Source organism: Cannabis sativa, chromosome 4 (genome assembly GCF_029168945.1).
Source record: "Cannabis sativa cultivar Pink pepper isolate KNU-18-1 chromosome 4, ASM2916894v1, whole genome shotgun sequence".
NCBI classification, from domain to species: Eukaryota; Viridiplantae; Streptophyta; class Magnoliopsida; order Rosales; family Cannabaceae; genus Cannabis; species Cannabis sativa.
The window spans coordinates 71,956,898-71,973,220 of NC_083604.1; the positions used below are offsets into that span (position 1 = coordinate 71,956,898).

Sequence of the window (16,323 nt, forward strand, 5' to 3'; positions counted from 1 at the left end):
ATGTATTTTCAGGAGTGTATTTTTAAATTGAAACCTTTGATTTTTTTTTCTTTTTTAAAATTTTACTTTTTTTATCCATATAAAAAAGAAAAAAAAAATTATGCATGCCCTATTTTTGTGATATTCTTTTTTTTCAAAATGACATTCAAGTTATTGATTGGCATTTACATAATAAAAGTTCAGGGGAAATATAATTATTAATTGTGATAGTATTTAAAAATTTTAATTAAGAAAAACCATGACAAAACTTATAAATACTTTAGTAGCCCAATAGCAATACTCATTAATAGATAAAGCACTAATCACTACTTCGTTAAGTCACACAATAATAAATTAATCACTTGTCTCATGAACAAATCTCAATAGGAATTCTTTTTAATTGAAAAAAAAAAGGTCATACAAGGTACAAGATTTACTTCCCACATTCATTCATATATAATAAAGTATTTTACAAGACAATCAAATCAGTCATAAATAACTTTTTTTTCCTTTCTCTTAACAAATCATGTAAATTACACAAAATAAGACCTTCCATATGGCTTATTTGAACAGTCAAATGTACACACACAGTTTTATGGAACTTGAGTCAAAACCTCTGGTTACACCAAGGACCGTTGAAGAAGAAGAAAAAAAAACAAAAAACTCAACCTCTCCCTGCATTACCATGTCGATTGTTTCTAAAGTAGCTTAGAAGTGCCTGCGCCTGTTAGCAACAAAAAGGGGTAAAAAAAATAAGTAAATATATTGGCCATAAAATGTCATACAAAACTAATGATTGTGTAATGCCTGCCTACCAACCTTTACCTTATATAGTATATATATGCGTAGTGAATACAAATATTATGAGGAGCAGCATACCTTTTCTTTGGCCCTTGGAGTGCCAGACTGTGACAATGCCACCAAAGGCGGAACTGCTCCTTCTTGCAGTACCATGTTACAAAACCGACTGCTATTTGTGCAGAGTTGTAATAGAGCAGCTGCTGCATTCTCCTTCCCTCTAGCAGAGCCCAGCTCAACAACCTCAACCAAAACAGGGATCCCACCTTCCTGACCGATTGCGGTCCTTCCTTCGGGGATTGTTGCGAGATTCGCCAAAACAGCAACTGCTTTGTCCACCATGCCAGCTGCTGGATCCATCAGCTCAACTAGGTACTTCACAGCACCAGCTTGAACAATCCGAGCCTTGTTCTCATGAAATATTGACAAATTGAATAAAGCTGTGGCTGCGTCTTTCTTTCCTCTGGGAGTTCCATTCCCCAATAAATCAACCAAAGGCTTAATAGCTCCAGACCTTCCAATCCTAACCTTGTTATCCTCGATCACTGAAAGACTAAACAGAGTGGCAGCTGAGTTCTCCTTTGCCTCAGGGCTCCCAGTTTCTAGGACATAAATCAAAGGTTCAATTGCATTGGCACCAGCAATTGCAGTTTTGTTGTTGTCATTGATTGACAAATTCAGAAGTGCTGTAACAGCATTTTCCTGAATTTTGGCATCTGTCGAACGGAGCAACTCAACCAACAAGACAATGGCACCACAACTTGCAATAACAATTCTATTGTCCATATTATTTCTGGCAAGTAACCGAAGTTCAGCTGTTGCATCTCTTTGAGTATCAATTGAATTGCTTTGTAGATCCTCAACAAGCTTCTTAACTTGAGCTTCAAGGCCAGAGAGATCAGGCCTTGTTTCAACAGCAGCAGAAGTAACTATTCTTGGTGCAAACCTCTCAGACGGCCGACGCCATATTGTTTGGCTTCTAGATCTCACTGGAAGCTGAGGAGCAGCCTGTTGCTCTCTGTTCACATCCCCAGAAGCATCACTGCTGTAGCCTGTCATATTAGTTGAATCATGTAGAGTCTCACTAGCATCGCCTGGTCTTTCTTGAGAAAAATTGGAATTAGAAATTGTGCTGGAAGCTGACACAGTTCTACTATGTCTCTGGGATGGCTCTCCAGCTCCAACTGAATCACATAATTCTTTTCTAGATGGCGAAGGAGAAGGTGGGCCAACTGAATCTGGGCTCTTTTCTTCTGAGTTACTGGACCTGTCCTCAGAACTAGTCAGTGACATTCTTGAAATATCTAAAACCTGCCCATTTGCAGTGATACTAGACAAGGAACCTTCTGATGTAGATCGGGGATGCAATGGAGAACTTCCTTCTCGATTATTTATACCAGATGAGCTTACGTTCCCACTAGGTGATCCCGCAGGTCGAGTTAACTCAGGTGACATTGGTTGGTTGGCCCTTGGATGCGGAAAAACATGTGTTTCTTTGGTTGAACCAGACTCTGCATGCCCCAGAAGATGTGATGGTTGATTTAAACCCATAGATCTTACGGGATCAGGCAGCTTAACATGATTAGACTCACACCAATTTACTATTAGAGCCTTCACAGTATAGTTGGTTATCAAATTGGTGTGAGCTAGAGTTTGCCTGGTCTTAGGACAAACTGTTAGACCAAGATCAATCCAATTCTTAATAAAAGCCCGCTCATAGGTTTGCCCTGATGCCACAATCACAGGATCTGTCATTAGCTCAAGTGAGAGAGGACAACAGAAATCAGGAGGTATTGGAACTGGGCTGCAGCTCTGAGACTGCTTTATTGTAATTAGTCGCTCATGCATGCGGGTTACAAGAGCAATCATCTGATCAATAAACTCGACTTCGTCAGTCTTTTCAGATTGCTCAGCATTCTCCTTCAACTTTTCAAGTGCTACAGCTTCAATAAGAATATCTTGGTTTGACCTCAAGCTAAGGCTCTCCGCAATCTTAACTAGGATCTCTGAGCTGGATCCACCATTCTCCACTTGATCCTTTATAGCTTCTTTAAAAACTTTTGACATTTGTTCATTTCCCATATGCCTCATTTTCTGTATGCAGGGCTGCAATCAAAATCATCCATTAGACATTATAATTATAATTATAATCATCCCATATGCCTCATTTTCTGTATTAGACATTATAATTATAGGAGATTGGTCCACACCTTGAAACTTGATTGTTCACTGTATATGCTAAAAATAACTTTTTTAACATCCCAAAATATATATATTTTATATATATATATATATATATGAGAGAGAGAGGGATCACTTGTCTTAGACTGACCCCGTAGTTGGACAATCAAACAGAAGGAATTTTCATCTTAGTGTAACAAAAAAGGAACCAAGGCAGAGAAATTATGCACTAGCCATACCATGTTAAGATATTCAAATTTAAATAATGCAAATAACAGCTAGTCTGCTACCTCAAGAGACGTTGAATCAATTTCATCCGGGAGACCTTGATGAGAAGACTTCAGCAGCTGGAAGATGTCCAAGCCAGACGTGCGAATCTTCAATATTAGCGAATCAATTTGTAGTACCTAAATAATCATTTAAAAGAGAAAATGGTCATTAAATGTAGGTTGAGACTTTGAACAAACTGCAGCTGTCTCCATTTCTACAAGTATAGCAGCTGAAACAGCATATAGTGATTGCATGCAACTGATAAAATGCTACAGAGAAAGAACTACAAACCAAATTGACAGTTTGACACTATAATTCAGTCAAGTTCTTTATTCCTAAAGCAGTGCTTCCTAATTTAAAACCCTGAGAAAATGTAAAGTTATACAGTCACTAAGAGAACAGTATTGAAAATCCACACTATTATAGTGCAATGATTTCTCTACAACTACTACTTTCAGTGCCACAAACAACCTTCACTTTGATATTACCAAAATTTCTTCTTAGCTATTGGCACCACCACTATGCCGTGTCCATCATCTATCTAGTAAAATGAGAACTCCGAGATTAAAAAAAGACGACCGACAAATACAACGGAAAGAGAAATAAAGATAAAACAAACTAATAACTAAGCACTGTAAAAGACATTAAAAGTGACGAAATATGAAGTTTCAAGATCAGATTAGAAGTCCAAGATATTTGCTGGTTCCTAAGCATGAAAAGCACCTACTCTGATCAAGCATATAATCAAACCCTTGGTGTTTAAGCACCACCACTATTATGTCAGTATACGTAATTTTCTTTAAAAAAAAATGAGTACTTTAACTGAACCATTCCAATTCACAAACTACAGCTAAACAAAAGTTGCACTTACAAAATAAACTTTACTTGACAAGGATTGCCAATTCTCAAACTGTTCCCGCAAATCATCAACCAAGCAATTCAGGTCTTCAAATGACTTTTTAAGTATTTCATTAGAAGTTACTTCAGTGTCGATAATTGCATCAAGAATTGTCTTCAACAACTTTAATATCTCTTCTGCCTTTTGGTGGTACTTCAGAATTGGTTCTGAGTTTATGTTATCACGAGATGATAAATGAAAAAATGAAGAGATGTTATTAAGAAGCGCCTTTAACAATGATATCTCCATCACACCTGCGTCAATATATCAAAGAAATAAATAACACATAAGAGAAAAAGTAATAACAATAAGATTTCATGATAATAGCAAAAAAAATGCATCTAATAATTAGATTACATAATGACGATATCACAATATAAAAAAAAGGTCTAACAGAATATATCTATAAAACATAACAAGTGTTAGAAGAGGGAAGGAAGGTTGGAAAATTAGCACAAATGACAACTTATCAGCAGTGTCAATCATTAAAATTGAGTAAAGCATTGTCGTGAAATACTGACTACTAAATCTTGTCATATCACCATCTGACAAGTTCAATAAAAGAAAATAGTACATTCAAAGGAATTTACAACAAGTTTTTCAGGTAAAAAAGGGAATGAATTGTACCTTTCTTCAGCCCAAACCTATATATTTAGAAACCAGAGAAATCTTCTCTCATCCTTATCCTTGAGAAATACAAACAGCATACACAAGAAGAAAAACTCTATTCAGCATCCCCCAGGAAAAAATAATGAATCGTCACTATCAAGATATCCCCCACAGTAAAAGGCCTGGAGTTTAAAATCTACAAGTGAAAATCTGCACCGATCAAAACATTAACATATGAATTACCAAACATACTCGGAACTGTATATGATAAATATTTCATGTTAAAAATAAAAACTTGAAAAAGAAAAAAGGAAAACATGTTTGACACTTTCAATTAGTATATGAGAATATTTGGGTTCTCCATTTGAAGACAGCCCGTAGAAAATCCACTATTCTATAACAAGCTTGATCTTAAGTTCAAACCAGGACAGTCCCTGCTTATGAATGTTGCTTAGTGATAGAGATGCAGCAATTAGAATTTTACCAGATTAACTACACAGACAAATTTTCTAGCCTCTTTTAACAATAAAGTTACATAACTGAAATTGAAGGTGAAAATATTGTTGATAATCTCTAACAATCATGTTTGTGTGGCAATATATTTGAGAACAAATCAAATCCTCTCTGAACTCACCTATTATTCTTCTCTCTATAAAATCATCTAAGCTTCTATGCAACAACAAGTATCTTCAACCCTAACAAGAATTCCTTTTGTGTATCATACAACCAAGTTTTTTTTTCCTTTGCAATCCCCTTAGCTTAACTATAATTTAGTATATATGAGAATTCTCTTGCAGTTAAAAAGTAAAAGACAAACATTTGTGAACCACAAATGGCAAGTAGTATAGATTCTCAATAATTAATTTCTAACGCAAATAACATGATCCAGTTCCAATTATGGTATCCCAAAATTGGAGCATAGGATTTCAATGAAAAATAAAAAATAAAAGATTCACGGGCACGACAGAAAAAAACTCTTTAATGCAAAACCCAACCGAGTAAATATTATAGAAATTTCCCAATAACTAAAGTCATTATTTGAATCAATTGTAGCATTTCTAACCCAAGAAACTCAAGAGCGATAATTGAAAGTTCTAATTCTGAATAACCCATGATGAGATTAAAACTAAAGCATATGTAACCTAACATCTACAAATTCAAAACAAATTGATTCGCAATTGAAAAGGAACAAAAAAAAAAGAACTTCGATCATTCTGAGCCAAAAAAGAAAGTATTGAAAGCGTAGAAACAAAACTCAAATATAGATTGAGGAAACATAAGAAGAAGAATAAGAATAAAATTAGTCCAAAATTAAAGATTTAAAAGGAAAATTATAAACCCTAATCCGATGAAGCTGAATAAGATAAAGTACCTGAATGTAGGGAAGATAACCAAGGCTGAGAAGAAGTCGTTTTAGGCAATCTGTTGTCTGAGACCAAGACAACCAGATTTCGCTTATTCTCAGCTAAAAGTTTTTTTTTTTTCTTAAATAATTAAAAAAAATGATTTTTCCACAAATTCTCAGAGGATCATTCTTTTCAATTTGATTATAAATTATTTAAAAATAAATTAAAATAACATTTTATATTATTCTTCAAAGAAAAAACAGAAAAGGAAATTATATGTTGACCACGCCGGGTACTACTAGTACTGGTACAGGCAAATATACAGGGACATTCTCGTCATTTACTTAATCATTTTTGTTTTGTAATAATTATTAATAATATTATAGGGTGCTTTTTTTTCTGTTATTATTTACTATTGAAAAAGTTTGGGATTTATTAGGTAGCAGCCAAAAGGCCGGTTGGATTTATATTTCAAGTAATAAATTGGAGTCGTTATACAAGTAATAGTTTAATTGAATTTAACATTGACTGTAAGCCCTCAATAAATTTAGGTCATTTTGATTTATATACTTTTCCTTTTAATAACGTTGATTAATATTTTAATAGGAAACTTTGAATAGAGATTGTAGTATCGCTAAATCTTGAAGACTTTAATATAATTGGTCAATAAACATCTGTTAAGGAAAATGATTCAACATTATTATATAGTTGTTGTTGTATCTTTAATTAAACCTAATCTTGATTCTTAATGATGATGATGAGGACGAATTAATGATGGTGTGTTATAACTCATTAAGATGGTAAATTAGTTGGTTAATGTGTATACTATAGAGTGTAAGTAAATTATACAAACAAATTTAATCCAATCACTACTATGAAAGTTGAAGCTATTTAAAAATGAAGGGATTTAGGAAAGAAGTATACTAATCTTCACTACTACATTATTCAACATAATTAAAATTAGCATTGGTCTACATTATTCATCAAAGGCATTTCTCACTTCAACGGTCATTTTAGACTTATATGCTAGATTCTTCTCCAGCTGCAAATGAAAATAGCTTTTAACTTTTCTTGTTGGTTTCCTAGAAGATACATTTTTTGATCATATGCAGAAATTAATAACATAATACTTGAATTTATTGAAGCCAAACATATATAATTATCCCAAATAGATATTGAAAAATCAAAGAAGAAAAAAGGGTCTAAGAGAAATATAGTAATCACATGCAAAAGCAGAGTCAACCAACAAATGGCTGATTGGGACACATAGCAGCTTTCTGCCAAGAACAATGTGCTTGTTTTCATAACCTAGTTGACCTTGTTTTTGGGTTTTAGGGGTTTGACAATATCAACAACACCACCCACCCACCTACTATATATACCATTCCATTCCATCATAAAATTTTAAATTTAACAATAACTTCATAAAGGAACCAATAGTTTTTACCATAAAGTATTATCACATTCTCAAATGCTTTGACTGAGAAAGGAAAAGGGAAAACCAGGGTAGTAAGTGGTCTTATTGAGCAAACTTTCGATTCACCTGTATGTTACAATAATAATAATATTCACATACAAATTTGGTTATGCTTACAAATTCATCATGTGTTTTTTTCCCTTTTTTTTACTTTCTTTCTTTCTATGAAATACATCTCAGAGCAATTGAAATAAAGAATGATTAGTGTTGGCCAAACAAAAAAATTGATTGACTTGCATATGTGAATAAACAAAAAAATGAAAATGGGGACATATATAAGCTGGGATGCCCACCAAGCAAAGGTAGCTACTAAGTTCACAGTGGCTGGAGTTGGAGTTCTTGCTCTATAACAGCTGAATTGACAGGCTTATAGGAAATGAGAGCCTGTTGTCGGCGTCTCCAGATAAACCACATACCAAAAGCTGATAATCCAATAAAAAGAGTAACCAAAATTGCTAAAATGACCACCAGATATTCTTGATGCCACCATTTCCTGCATCATAGAATGAAAAGACAGAAGTTGCTTCACTGTTTTCAGTCACCCAAAAAATATGTGTGTATATTGCAACCTCATATGAATTTGACTTTGATGAAATTAGTTCACAAAGATTGTTAACATACCGTTTTACCTTCGGTACAATGTTCCATCCAACCAATTTATAACCGGAAAAAGTAGCAGGAAGCTGTATACCATGTTCAGCAAGATGTGCAATGACAGACTGCAAGATAGTATTGTTAGAAAAAGATAAAAAAAATGAAAGAGTTGAATCTTCTGCAATTACAAGTAACAACTCCAAAGACTTAAACTTACCACTGCAGTTGTATTAGAGATAAAGTCAGCAGACCCTGCTGGGAGAATGGCCAATCTAATGACGGTATAATTTGTATTGGATGTAAAATTCAATACTTGGACCTAAAATCGGGCAAAGGAAATTACTCAACATTTTTACAGACCAATGCTTAAAATGTGAAAATATATACATTAGATTCTGTGTTGATCATGCACCCTGATCCAATAAGGTATTTGTCTAACCTGTGAAATATTAACATCCAACTCAGGAGCAATATATTCGACCAGTTCTGTCATGTGAGGTTTTAAATCAGAATAGCTAATGTTGAATGACACCTCAAACGTAATTTTTCCAATTTGATGATCCTCTGCAGACCAATGTTAAGGATATATCACGAGGTCAGAAAACCTATCCAAATGGATGAGACAATATATTTTACAAGCGAAATGTTTAATGTAGGAGAGATAAAGATTCCTTTTGATATTACAATAAAACACTTTGGAAATTAACTGAAATTTTGTTTTGACATAGAGAAGAGGATTATATCCAAACAGAAGTTTACAGCTGACAAACCTGGAAGCACATAATCTGGTGATTCATTGGGAGCTAATGTAGGTGGAACTTCTGAACTTGAATTTTTCTCAACAGGAGCTGGTGCCATTGTTGGGGGAGAGCCAGTTATGTGAAGCCTTTCCCATAACTCAGAACAATTAGTTTTCCAAAAACCAATTTTCGAATGCTCACGGTCATACATCACAAGAGTATTTCGGACAATGATTCCTATTATAAACACATAATTAATATCAAGATAACCAATAGTGTTGCTAAAGAAGTAAATATATGGACTTTGGCATTTAGAAAAGTATCGAAAGAGAAGAAAAAATTTGTAGTAATAATTCAATTGGCAGAAGTATATTACAGTAAGAAAAAATCAGACGGCATCTTTGGAAAGAACAACTTACCCCCAATAAGAGTGGTTGGATCTCTTCCATTTGGAAAAACACCCAAGCAATATGCACCACGCACCTTTGAATGCTATATAACAAATAACCAACAAAAAAAAATTACAAAAGATAATATATCTATGAATATTAATTAAGTAATGACCGATTCATAAGCAATGCACTTAATTCTCATAAATACCACCACAAGTCGCACAGAGTTGTTTTCAGAAACTTCCTATTAAGCCTCTTGCAGTAAATTAAAAAACGATAACAGAAAGAGTCCATCAATTACCTGGAACAAATAATTTTCAGGAGACAGTGACAGTTTTTGTCCATTGCTAAATACCATACCAACCGCAGGAAATTTTTTTGTAAGTTGGGAGATATCACTGTAAAAAAGAGTATATTAAAGCTGTTAATTACAACATAGAACTATTTTTACAATTGATAGAAGTCCTATTGTATCATTTTGATAATACCTTCCAGCACCGGAAAAACATATATCATTATAATTTGGGTCAGGACCATGGATCTGCTTGAGAGATTGCAGCTCCTTTATAACCTGAATCCAGTCAAAGTGAGAAAAGAAAAAGAAAAGAATTAACTTGCGAGTTTGATCCCCGGAAAGGGAAAAGAAAAGGAAAACAATTAAAATGCAAGTTTGATGCTCAAATTGAAAAGTTGTCAATGATACCAATTGAACTACTACTACCAAGACAAAGCTAGCCTCTATTTGGTCTATAAACGAGTTTTGAAAACAAGCAGAGTTACAACTTACACATGCATAAAACCAGCAGAGTTTCCTCTATCAATCAAAATTTCATCAACTACAACTTCTTTATTACAGAACTCCAAACAAAGCCCTATTTAAAATCATAAATTCAGGATTTAAGATTTGAGCAGGATAAACTATAGAGAAAATTATAGTAATTGGTGGAACTACACCTTTGACAAAGCATCCCAAGAGATTTAAGAGAAGAAAAGGCATGGTATGTTATGGCTTATAATCTTTGGGAAGCTAAACTATAGTAATATTGTTAGGCCTAAAACTTTCAATCATATGACCTACCTGTCCTACCCCTCATGATCAATCCCTTAAATGCCTTATTATGTTATACTACATACAAAGGCAACTTAGAAAGAAAAAAGAAAAGAAAAACTACCCCAAAAGAAAACAGAGCAAGAGGAAGAAACTTACAGCATCTTTAAATGGTATAAATGCTGCATCAGGTAGGTAAGCATACGTGGTGCCACTATCAAGGATCGTCCCATGTTTTCCATCAAACACCCCTGGATTTATGGGCAATTGCTTTCCCCCAACATGAATCTCCTTCAAATCTATGTTGTAATATGGACTGTTGCCATCCCGAAACTAGAGTAAATGCGTGACATGTTTCAATGGTATTACTATTCATTATAGAGAAAAAAAATTGCTGTTTTTTTTCATCTACATGAACAAAATCATTTGTAAAATACATACCTTCTTGCAGCATCAGAATCAGCAAAAACCATGTCCGGAGGTGGAGTGATACCACCAAGAACCATGGAACCTCCACCAATATCCATTCCACCATAACACAATGAGAATGAGTCACTAATCACACCTCTATCCACAAGTTGGTCCACAACACTAAGGTCACCCCGGCCCAACCCCATTATACCATCAGCATGTTGACTGTAAAGGTCGCCAGTTTCCAAGTTTTCACAGCCAAAAACAGCTCTTTGTGGAGTAAGCGCACTCAAGTTCCCAAAAGATAATATATCCTCACCAAGAACACCACTGCTTGTACTCATCTCCGCGTATTGCCTCTCATAAATGCATTGTGTTTGATCATTGTCACAATTACAGTCAATATTGCACTTCACCGCTTGATAAGTGCTCGAAAGCTCCGGATCGAATCTGGGGTCCTGCCAAAATCAAACAATAATTTGACATTTTCACAAATCATAAGGATGAAAGGAAGAGAACCAAAATTTGAAAATTTCACCTGGTGTTTTCCACACTGATCGCAAGTGGAACAGGGTACGTACGTAACAGAGCTTCCCGTATCGACAATGAGAGCGAATTTCTGAGGTGGCGTTCCGATCCAAAGCCGAGTGGTGTAGTACCTTTAAGAATCTCAAAACAACATTTTTCATTGTCAAATTTAGTTTTTTTTTAATTATTTCCTTAACATGAAAAAATTACGTAAAAGGAGAAATACCCATTAAGGAGGAGGTCATCGTGGAGGCTCATGCGAGCATTGGACCTGTTATTGGGACCGGATCTCTGTAGGTGGCGATGTGGATAGGAGGAAGGAGACGACGACGACGGCAGCGAAGAGGAGGAGGAAGGGGATTTCTGGGAAGAATCAGAAGAAGAATGATGATGCAGAGGTAAGAGGAAGGCGGTACGTGCTTGCGCGTGAGGTGGACGGAGGAGGCGCGGAGTGGCGGGAATGGCGGAGGAGATGCGAGCGAGTCGAAAAAGGAGAGAAAGGAATAGAAGGGGAAGAAATGTGGTGGTTAGATGAGTCGGAGACCGCCCCATTGAGTGAGTGGGTAGGATCGGACCGAGTTGAGAGTGAGTCAGATCAAGAAGGAATTCGGTAATGACGGAGGAGCTTAACGCGGTGAACTCTCTTCTTCAACTGTAAGGAAGAATTGGATGGAAGACGAGGGAGAGAGAGGAAGCAAAGGTCATTCTTTTTTTTTTCTTTTTTGGGTCAAATATAATAATTAATAAATAAATAGTTTTCCTATCAAATTGTATTATGTGGATAATGACTTAATCATACAAAAATTAAAAAAATACCCCCTTACTAAAAAATATTTAAGGAAATTTCATTTACCTTACTAAAAAATACCCCCAAAATATTCTATACCATTTAATATTTTATCCTCTCTTTCTGATGTTCATTTAGGGTTTATTAGACGATTAGTAAATCGTGTTGTCCACTTTGTTGCTAGACACGCACGATCCTTGATCGTAGCATTTTGGGATCTTTTATTCCTTCTGATCTTCAAATTATTTTGTATTCAGAATGCTAAATTAATAAAATTACAATTTCATGTAAAAAAAAAAAATTCTTACACATACCCAAACTATCCTCCTCATTTCAAAAAAAACTCAAAAAAAAAAAAATCTCTCTCTAACTCCTGCGTCTCTCTCTCGTTTTTGCTCTGACATAGCTGACGAAGCCCAAACGTCGTCGCTCTCTCTCTCGTCTTCTCTCTGTCATAGTCGGAGAATCCCAAACGTCGTGGACTCCGTCGTGGACCCAAGCAAAGCCTCAACACCTGAAAACCCCAAGACTCGGGACCCCACTCTCTCTCTCTTGCTCCATCGTCAACCCGAAACCCCGCGACATGAAAAACCACTCATGGTCAAGGCCCTAATCCTCCTCACCCGCTTCTCAATCGAAGCTTGCGTCGTCGAAGCCCTAACTCCTTTGTTAGTAGGTTAGTTCATTTTTGTAATTTTTTTATAGTGTTTCGATTATTGTGGTTGATTTAAATTCATTGATCATTGTTTGTATTGAAATATATTGTGTTGGTTAGATTTTTTTTTTGAATTTTTGGTCAGAATTTTATAATTGTTATGGTGTTTTCCGATCCGATGTGGTGTTGGTTAAGGGCATTTGAAACTAGTGTTAGTTCTCGACTAATTATAACTATAGTGTCGGTTCATAGAACCGATACCTATTCTGCAGTGACAAAATATAAGAATTTAAGTGTTGATCATAAACTAAGACTAATTAGTTTTGGTGTTGTATAAAACTGACACTTAAATGTGTACATATATATTTTTTCTTTGGTGTCGATTTATAACAGAAACTAATAGGGATAAGTGTCAATTTTAAAACGAAGAATTTTAAAAAATATATTAAAAATAGACTTTAGTAATTTCAAAATTACAAAAGTTGAAATGTTATAAACTTACTTTTCTATATCGATTATTTTAATGATTTTTCTTAGTTTGGTCAACAATACCTATAAAATAAAATAAAAAGTACAATTTATATTTTTTTGCAAGTTAATTTATATAATTTTTTTCTAAATCTAAAATAAATAAAATGGAGTGTAAGTCAAACAATATTGTATAATTTACAAAGAAAATTCACTAATAAAATGGACAAAAATTTAAAACAAAATGGCAACTGCCACTGGACTAACAATAATGCCACTTGTTTTTGGAGGAAGCTTTGGAAGTTAAAAATTCCACCAAAAGTTAGTAATTTTATTTGGCGAGCGGTTTTAGGTATTCTTTCAACTTGTGTTTAATTGTCGAAAAGGCACATTCCGGTTAATCCTACATGTTAAGTTTGCAACTCATCTTAGGAATCAATTTTTCATGCATTAGTTTGTTGCTCTTTTGCTTGGGCCTGTTGGAATCGATCTCGGGTTGATGTTTCTAGCTGGTGTGAGTAAAATTTTGGTAGCTGATTTATGGCTATAGCAAATCGGGTTCAAGATGATGTTTTGCAGGAAGCCGCAATGGTCTCGTGGAGTGTTTGGAAGGGTAAGAACGAAGCTATTTGGCAACAGAAAACAACTACTGTTGCTGCTGTCATTCTCTCGGCTAGAAGCTTGCTTGATCAGTATAATTTTGCACATTCCAGGATAGAATTTTCTCTTTCCAACGCTCCTAGTGTGGCTATTAAAGTGCATTGGTCTACTCCTGATGTAGATCAAGTGAAAGTCAATGTTGATGGGGCTCTATTTGATGGCAAGGGCAGATTTGGCTTCGGGTGTATTGCGAGGAACCACCAAGGCCATGTTATTGAAGCATACAAATCTAGTTTTGTGGGTCGTGTTAATCCTGAAATTGCAAAATTCGTTGGACTCAAGGAAGGCTTGAGTTGGATTATTCGTCATAGGTGGCCTAATGTTCTCATTGAGACGGATAGTCTCCTTTGTGTCCAAGCAATTACAAACAATTTAAGCATGCCATCTGCTTTTGGTATTTTGGTTCAGGATTGTAAGTGTCTTTTACTTAGTTGTTCTGGACTTTCTCTTTGTTTTGTTCAATGATCTGTTAACAAAACTACTCATTCCCTAGCTCGTAACTCTTGTTTTTCCACAGATTGTATTCTTCAGGCTCATGATTTGTCACTTGAAGTACGTTCTATTGTAATGGCTGATTTTTCAGTTTAATGAAATCTTACTTCTATTAAAGAAAATGGCAGCCACTAACATAACATTACAACCAAAAAATCAAAACCAAATCAACAGAAAATTGAAACTCTCTCGGGAAATATTTTGCCAGACCAACATTTCAACCAAGAAAATCATAACCAAACACAAGCTTCTCCGTCCAACTCTGCGAAACCCAATGCCTCTGCAACCCAGACTCCGACAACCTCTGTGAAACCCAACAAAAGCTTCCTTGTCAATGATCTGCAGAGAGAGAGATGGAGAAAGAAAGAAAGAACTTTATAGAGAGAGATAAAGAATCCAACAACGATGAGTGAGCTCGGGAAGAGATGGACGAAGGAGGGCCTCCGATGCCACATGAAGAAGAGAAGGGAGAGAGAGATCAAGTGAGGCAGAGAAAAATCGAGAGAGAGAGAGAGAGAGGGTTTGAAATGTAGGGTTAAGAATAATATGTATATATAGTAGGGTTTAATGTGGGCTTTTTTCTTTGGGGTTTTTTTAATCAGCACAATAGTCTCGGTTTAGAATCGACACTAAAAGATCTTTTAGTGTTGGTTATGAACCGATACTTATGCTTAGGTTGTATGTATATATATTTTGTCTTGGTTATTGTTTTAGTGTTGATCTACTAACGAACACTTAAAATCATTATAGGTGTCAGTTATGAACCGATACATTAGAGTTGCGGTGGTCTTTAGTATCGATTTTCAAAAAAAAAAAAAAAGTCCCTCGAGCCGATACCAAAAGTCTATTTTGTAGTAGTGTGGTCTGGTGGTTCTTCATTTTCGGCAAGATCTGGTCTGTGCAATTTGGTGGTCTGGTGGTTGTCGGTCTCTCTCAATCGCGGTCGTTGGTCTCTCCCAATCCCAACTCGGTGGTGGTCCCGTTGCTTTTTCTATGCGGATTTCCAAATTCCAATTTTTCCAGTCTGGTGGGATTGAATGGGTCGATTTGTGCAATTGGGAGTTGTCGGGAATGTGTGTTGGGACAGTCATGTAGTTGGGTCCTTGCACCATCAGGATAGAGGGGTATTGTGGCTGGTTAGGGATGGTGGAGGCTTACTTTGTCGTATTTTTAATTATGTTTTATCTTTAATTATTATTTATATTTTTTGTGCTGGCTTTTTGTTTTTATAATAGGGTGACCATGTTTGATGCATAGGTGGATTCGGGTTTGGTCCCGTTGTTTTTGTACTATATTTAATGGTTAATCGATATATAATATCGAGAATTATGGTCGTAGTTTGTTGTGTTATTCTTTTTTATTCTAGTTTGAATAATTGGGTGTCTCAACCTAATTTTTATTAAAAGATCTTTCGTTGATTGTCATTAATAGATGTGATTTATCACATATTTAATCAGAGATGAAAATCTAGTATTCTTCACATTATTTTAATATTTCACAGCCGACGATTTAGGGATTATTTAATGGAAGATACTGCTAGAGATTTTATCCCTCTTATTGTAAACAACTTAGTTTATCTATTTATATTGATTTTGCTCGATGAACAATATCTACATGTAATGGAGTAAGTTTGATTTACCTACTAATAGAAATTTCATTTACCTTTCAAATATAAACTAAAGGGATTATTTCACAAATACACAAAAATAACAAAAAAAAAATAAATTACAAAACTATGGTTTCACGGAATTTTAAACATTTTTATGATTTTTTTAATTTTATTTACAGAAAATACAGTCTTTTTATGTTGTACTCTTGTTAATTTATTGTTAATTTTTTGTTATTTGTATATTATTTTTTGTTGATGTTTTGATATTATTTAAATGTTATTTTCATGTTACTTCCATGTAATTTTTTTATTGTTTTCGTGTTATTACTATAAAAATCCGTAAAAATATAAAAAAAAGTTCTTCAAACGTAAAAATGTAAT

The 16,323-nt window shown here is 34.8% G+C and overlaps 2 protein-coding genes across 5 annotated transcripts; both read right to left on the minus strand.

Moving 5' to 3' along the window:
- Nucleotides 1–397: 397 nt before the first annotated feature.
- LOC115712089 (U-box domain-containing protein 4) lies at nt 398–6,366 on the minus strand. Of its 3 annotated transcripts, none has more exons than XM_030640320.2 (6): nt 6,108–6,366; nt 4,754–4,945; nt 4,100–4,380; nt 3,249–3,365; nt 859–2,883; nt 398–703 (listed from the first exon to the last, which is right to left on the minus strand). In XM_030640320.2, the coding sequence occupies exons 3-6, from the start codon at nt 4,373–4,375 to the stop codon at nt 644–646; spliced, it is 2,478 nt and encodes an 825-aa protein (XP_030496180.2). In that variant the 5' UTR covers nt 4,376–4,380; nt 4,754–4,945; nt 6,108–6,366; the 3' UTR covers nt 398–643. The 3 variants fall into 3 exon arrangements, with proteins under 3 accessions (XP_030496180.2, XP_030496181.2, XP_060970864.1); XM_030640321.2 differs by having other exon boundaries at nt 4,754–4,931; nt 6,108–6,296; XM_061114881.1 differs by lacking the exons at nt 4,100–4,380; nt 4,754–4,945; nt 6,108–6,366 and adding an exon at nt 3,520–4,043.
- Nucleotides 6,367–7,588: 1,222 nt separating this feature from the next.
- Nucleotides 7,589–12,003, minus strand: LOC115714759 (aspartic proteinase CDR1). Of its 2 annotated transcripts, none has more exons than XM_030643516.2 (12): nt 11,498–12,003; nt 11,282–11,402; nt 10,774–11,201; nt 10,492–10,648; nt 9,773–9,855; nt 9,586–9,682; nt 9,312–9,384; nt 8,923–9,129; nt 8,592–8,716; nt 8,370–8,471; nt 8,188–8,277; nt 7,589–8,051 (listed from the first exon to the last, which is right to left on the minus strand). In XM_030643516.2, exons 1-12 carry the CDS (start codon nt 11,821–11,823, stop codon nt 7,926–7,928), a joined length of 1,935 nt encoding a protein of 644 aa, XP_030499376.2. In that variant the 5' UTR covers nt 11,824–12,003; the 3' UTR covers nt 7,589–7,925. The 2 variants fall into 2 exon arrangements, with proteins under 2 accessions (XP_030499376.2, XP_030499375.2); XM_030643515.2 differs by having other exon boundaries at nt 8,180–8,277.
- Nucleotides 12,004–16,323: the final 4,320 nt, after the last annotated feature.

What these genes read in the sequence shown, in the direction of transcription:
- LOC115712089 (XM_030640320.2), bottom strand. Translation starts at nt 4,375, where the DNA reads ATGGAGATATCATTGTTAAAGGCGCTTCTTAATAACATCTCTTCATTT. An exon ending in TGTCAAGTAAAGTTTATTTT is followed by an intron (nt 3,366 to 4,099) that starts GTAAGTGCAACT and finishes ATGATTATTTAG; the next exon opens with GTACTACAAATTGATTCGCT. An exon ending in CTCCAAGGGCCAAAGAAAAG is followed by an intron (nt 704 to 858) that starts GTATGCTGCTCC and finishes TGTTGCTAACAG; the next exon opens with GCGCAGGCACTTCTAAGCTA.
- LOC115714759 (XM_030643515.2), bottom strand. Translation starts at nt 11,823, where the DNA reads ATGGGGCGGTCTCCGACTCATCTAACCACCACATTTCTTCCCCTTCTA. An exon ending in GATGACCTCCTCCTTAATGG is followed by an intron (nt 11,403 to 11,497) that starts GTATTTCTCCTT and finishes AGATTCTTAAAG; the next exon opens with GTACTACACCACTCGGCTTT. An exon ending in ATCAGTGTGGAAAACACCAG is followed by an intron (nt 11,202 to 11,281) that starts GTGAAATTTTCA and finishes TGATTTTGGCAG; the next exon opens with GACCCCAGATTCGATCCGGA.